General features: G+C 38.3%; 1 protein-coding gene across 1 annotated transcript in view; it reads left to right on the top strand.

Annotated features, from left to right (window-relative positions):
• OSTN (osteocrin) overlaps positions 1 to 1,213 on the top strand; it is a 14,192-nt gene extending 12,979 nt beyond the window's left edge. The window contains exon 3 of the mRNA XM_018576399.1: positions 1,129 to 1,213. Coding sequence (XP_018431901.1) covers positions 1,129 to 1,213 — 85 coding nt within the window. The remainder of the gene's footprint in view (positions 1 to 1,128) is intronic.
• The last annotated feature ends 4,100 nt before the right edge of the window (positions 1,214 to 5,313 follow it).

Raw genomic sequence — 5,313 nt, 5'->3', positions numbered from 1 at the left:
CAACCGGGCAAAATGAGGTGGCTGCTGGGCGGGCCACATTACAAGGTCCGGCGGGCCGGATTCGGCCCGCGGGCCTTGTGTTTGCCACCCCTGCTCTAGAGCATTGAACTATAGATTGATTTGTGGGGGGTTGGCGATAATGAAAGACTTGCAACCCGGGCGCCTAATTTTTTACACAAATAGAGCTTTCTTTTGGTGCTATTTGATCGCCGCTGGGCTTTTTAAATTTATTTATTTTTTATATAAATGAAAAAAGACCACAAATAGTGGGAAAAAATTATATTTTCTACTTTTTGTTATACAAAATATCAAATAAAATCAAATTTCTTCCTAAAGTTAGGCCAAAATGTATTCTGCTAAATGTTTTCGGTAAAAAAAATTCCAATAAGTGTATACTAAGCGGTTTGTGTGAATTGGTAGTTTTTTTAAAACATAGTTTTTAGCCATATGGTGTCAAACGACAAAATCAGTATTGCTCAGGTAAAGGATTGGTTTAGGAATTATATGGCTGGTATACAGTATATTTTTTCAAACCTTGGTGTGTCCGCTAGATAGTCTTATAATTTGAGGTAACTGAACCACCCCAGTAAAAACAATTATCTACGGCCCTGCTGTATCATCTAACATATGGCCCAACTGCTGGCCTTAGGTGTTGGACATGTAAACACCATTTCCACGTCTCCTTGTGCATGTTATATGATTTTTCCCAATAATAAACATGAACGTTTCAATGCACTAAGCTTGTAGACTTCTTTTTCTTTCTGCTATTTTACACAAAGAAACTTGTGTTAACACAAGTAAAAAAAAAGTAAACATTCTGTGATATGACTTTCAAGTTATGTTGGTAATCATGGCTTGTCCTGCTCTCTCTGGCAGTTCAGATGGTATCCCAGGGGAGCTATGCAAGTAAATGGATTGCAGTATTCAACATGTGTTGAACATTGCAATCAATGTCCATGTTAATACAGACCAAGCAGAATGTTGTCTTTCTATAAAAAGGAACAGGTGTTGTCATTTAGAAAAGTAAGGAAAAGGAAAACCCATCTCATGTTATTTGAAAAAGTTAAAAAGGTGCCGAAATATCCAACTTCTGCTTGGTAGCTTATGAAGTATTATCTATCTTTACAGGAAAGTTGTGGATCTTCCAAAAAGAAGATTTGGGATTCCCATTGACAGGATTGGCATGAACCGCCTTGCTAATGCTAGAGGCTAAAGATTTCTGTTGTGAGTTTTTTAATTTACTTTGATACCGCAAATTGTTGTAATAGTCTGCAAATGATGAGTTGTTTTAAAACTATGGGGCCTATTTATAAACCATTTGCAGGACTGTTCACCTTGCATCCGTGTGGATATAAATGAATGTTCTTTAGTTTTTTTTATATAAAGCAATGTATTTCATTTTTTTTCATATAATGCATCATTATGGCCACTAAATGGCATTGAGGCACATTCAAAATAAATACTTACAGGGTTATTCACGAAAGGGTGAAGAGTTTGGAGAAGGCAGGAGAAGTTAACAATCTAGGCCAACATAGCTGATTTGGAAAAAGTCTCAGAATTCGGCTCACTTTCCAGTTTAGCTATGTTGTCCCAGATTGATCACTTCTCCTGCCTTCTCCGAAACTCTTCACTCTTCTGTGAATAACCCTGTTATTTTCTTTGCTTCTCTGCACCATCAAGTGACCACATGGAGTATTAATTTGGAGAAAACTCTTAAAAATATGTTTTAATTTATTTATTAATTACAGGTATTCATATAGCGCCAACAATTTACTCAGTGCTTTACATAGTTCACATTCCCATCTGTCCCTGCCCTCAAGGAGTTTACAGTCTAAGGTCCCTATCTCACATGCATACATACAAGGACAATTTGGACAGGAGCCAGTTAACCTTCCAACATGTCTTTACCTTGTAAAAACAAATAAAAAACAATGGTTTTGGCATATACCCACATAGATCGAACATTTACAGGTATTCACAGGGTGAATGGACCTGCAAATTTGTTATAAATAGGCGTCTATGTTTCCATAACGCAAACATTGTAAGAAATTATGCTTCACATATTGTGCCACTTCAACCTCTCACTTAGATGCATTCAAAAAATAACCTTCAGCCCCTTGTAAGCACTGGGGAAAGAGACTTGTAATGTGGATATGTACCAGTCTGCAATAGGTCAAGGTGGTAGGTGCAAGGGAACATGAGACAAATGTGCTTTTCATCACTGTCTAGCTGCTGGATAACAATGTTCAACTGCACCATTAAGTGGCCAGATATATGAAGCAAAAGGCAGTTATCATTAATTCGTTCTTAAAAACCTCAAAATTATGGTAGAAGCTCTCTCTATCTCTCTATTTACAGTTGGGATGGAGCCTGATGGAATGATGGGACGGCATATTTGCACATTGCCTGCATCATTACTTATGCTACCAATACATACAGTCAGTCCCTGAAGCCTGTTATCTCCTGACAAAGCATTTACTTATTCGGTACATGATAGTATTCCTGTCATAGACCCACACGGTTCAGAGGTCCGTGTCAGAGGGTTCGGTCCGTTCGTGACATCACAGTCGACTCCTCCCCCCGGCCGTAGCTACTCCTTAAAAGCACAGCTGAGCCACTCACTCGGCGTACTATCGTTCTGGATCGTCGAGCGAGTGACTCTCTGTACTGAAACAGAGACTGTATTACTGCACGAAGTAATAGCCTTGTTCCATTGCTGCCTCCCACCATTACCAAACGAACCTGTCCTAGGTCCATCCTGAAGCCGTACCAACAACTCATCTTGAATAGTGATACCATCCACAGTTGTTCCCTGCTGTCTACAGAGAGTTCAATCAAACGCAAGTAAAGGGATAATTCCCAGCTGTTACTACTACTCACTAAGCTGGTTGTGCTGTAGTGGGATTCAGGAGGGAGCTACACAGATTCAAACCTCCTGTCTCCTTTCATACACTACTAAAATTGAGTTGATGAACTGTGCAAGGAAACAAGTTGGTTATAATATGACTGTTGCACCAATTACTTAGAACCGTATTGCTGGATTGATGTATTGTGAGAGGTGTTTCACAACTGCTGGTTGCTCTCACTTCCATAAACTGCATTGCTGATTCATAGAACTGTGTCTAGAGAGATATCCTGTTCCAATCTCCCAAATTCACATGCGGGTTCACTTCATCCTATTAGTAGCCATTTCTCAAACCATTGCAACTACAGACAAACAAATTACGTATCAAGTAACCAATTGTATTGCTTATACTCCTACCCCAAATCCAATCTAGCTGTAGGAAGATCCTACTCACCGGTTACATATGCAGATCTACTTCCAACTCTTTACTGCTACTTCCTCCAACCCAAACTACAGAGACTGATAGCTCCAGATCCTGCTGCCTCCTATAGCATCAGGGTAATACATCTCCACCACATAGGAATAGGGGTATATGATGTGTAACGGTTCCCCTTGGTACTGAGTGCATTGGGGTTCCGCAAAACTGAGCCCAAACATTACACTTCACACACACTCCGCAGCTGAGATCCGCATTAGACATAACCGCCGACTGTTACAATTCCTGATAGTAGATATTAACTCGTTTGCTTAATTTATTTCTTTTTACACTATATGACATAACTCAAAGCCTGTCGACATTTTTTCGCTTTAGCCTTTCACAGATACAGCTGATTCACCATAAGATTGCTAGTTGTCAATAATCCTAATAATTACATTTACATAAGCAGTATTGTCTACCAACCGTGTAATGATTAGTCTTTGTATCGCATTAGCACGTCGAAGTGTAAACTATAGATGTGGAAAACCTGCACAGTTCAACTAAGAATTTGTTGGAAAATGGATTAGAAGAAGTTACCTCCAGAGAAAACTGATGTGGAAATGATCAGTAGATCAAAATATACAGACATCTGAAATTGAATGCATATCTCATGTTATCCTGTCATAGTCTGGTTGGCCAATGTCTTCTTACACCTTCTGCACCTCAATACTGGATCCCAATACAGAGGTTTAGGAGATGGAAGGGAGCAGGGCTAAGCTCAGCTTTTACAAGGAAATAGAGCTTCACAATATGAGGCTGATTTACTGATTCACAATAAATTATGTAAATATACACTTCCCAAAGCAAATTCCTGTTTACTTGCTGTTTATCTGCAAATAGCTGCATAATTGCAGTAAATATTCACACAATGTATTGTGTGAAGATTCTCAACTCCTTAAGGTGCCTGTGTCGGCATGCATTTGTCTGCTTTAAATGGGTTTTCCTGTACAAGTCTATGGGAACACAAAACCCTTTTGAAACAGGTCAAATGCAAGTCAGAAGGAGGTCTACTGCAGGTCAGATATACCTGTCAATGAATACTGAATGATCTCAGAAGCTTCTCAAAGTGATGTCAAATTGATGCCATTGACACAAGAACAAAGTCTGTCAACACAGATCCCATAGTAAATCAGCCCAAATGTATGCAGATTTATCTTTGGATGTACTGCTATATCTCTAGTGATTCTGTTTCTTTTTATATAAAAAAAAAAAGGGCATTATCACTGATATTCTATAAAGACTTTCCAAGAAGCACTTTAAAAGGTCTCAAAAGTTCATTTTGTCTTGGGAATAAATCCGCTTGCACTTGCCAACTGTTGGGATCAGTTTTATACTGAATATTGAATAGGGTGCCTCACATTTGTAATGACCATTTAATAAAACAATATTGTGTTCTGTCTTTCATTTTTCTGCAGGTATGTACACCCTGGATGATATATAAAACATCGCAGATGCCACAAAGACACTTCTGATATCTTACAGAACTCCAATTCCTGATTTCTGCTACAGTGATTAATGAATTGACCATCTATAAATCTATTTCACATCCACTGTCAAATCAATAATAGATTCAATCCATCAGGTTAGGACTTTAACAGCCAGGGTGTGTCTTGCTTAGGCCACAGGGTGTATGTGTAATACTGCACATCCTAGTGATCTGACAATTGCTGGGTTTCTGTTTAAATTCGATTTTCATGAAATTGTAGCATTTCATTTGTGACTCAAAATGTGTCCTGCATATAAAAGAATGCACTTTTTTGTTACGTACAGTATATTGTTTCCCAATCCCTACTAAACCAAACAGAACACCACACTCTCATTGAATATCCATTCTAGTCAATTTCTATCATGTAGCTTAGCATGCTATTTATTAAATCTAAAAGTACATGAAGTCATTGATATGTAAGTATAAAGTAGCAATTGCAACAGTTTAAACATTTACAAATGTATTTAATGAACATGAACATGCATAGAATCCTGCAAACGTTTA

This window comes from Nanorana parkeri, unplaced genomic scaffold (assembly GCF_000935625.1).
Source record: "Nanorana parkeri isolate BGI_ZX_2015 unplaced genomic scaffold, ASM93562v1 scaffold66, whole genome shotgun sequence".
NCBI classification, from domain to species: Eukaryota; Metazoa; Chordata; class Amphibia; order Anura; family Dicroglossidae; genus Nanorana; species Nanorana parkeri.
Note: the sequence above shows the minus strand (reverse complement) of the source record. Positions and strands in the feature narration are given on the sequence as shown.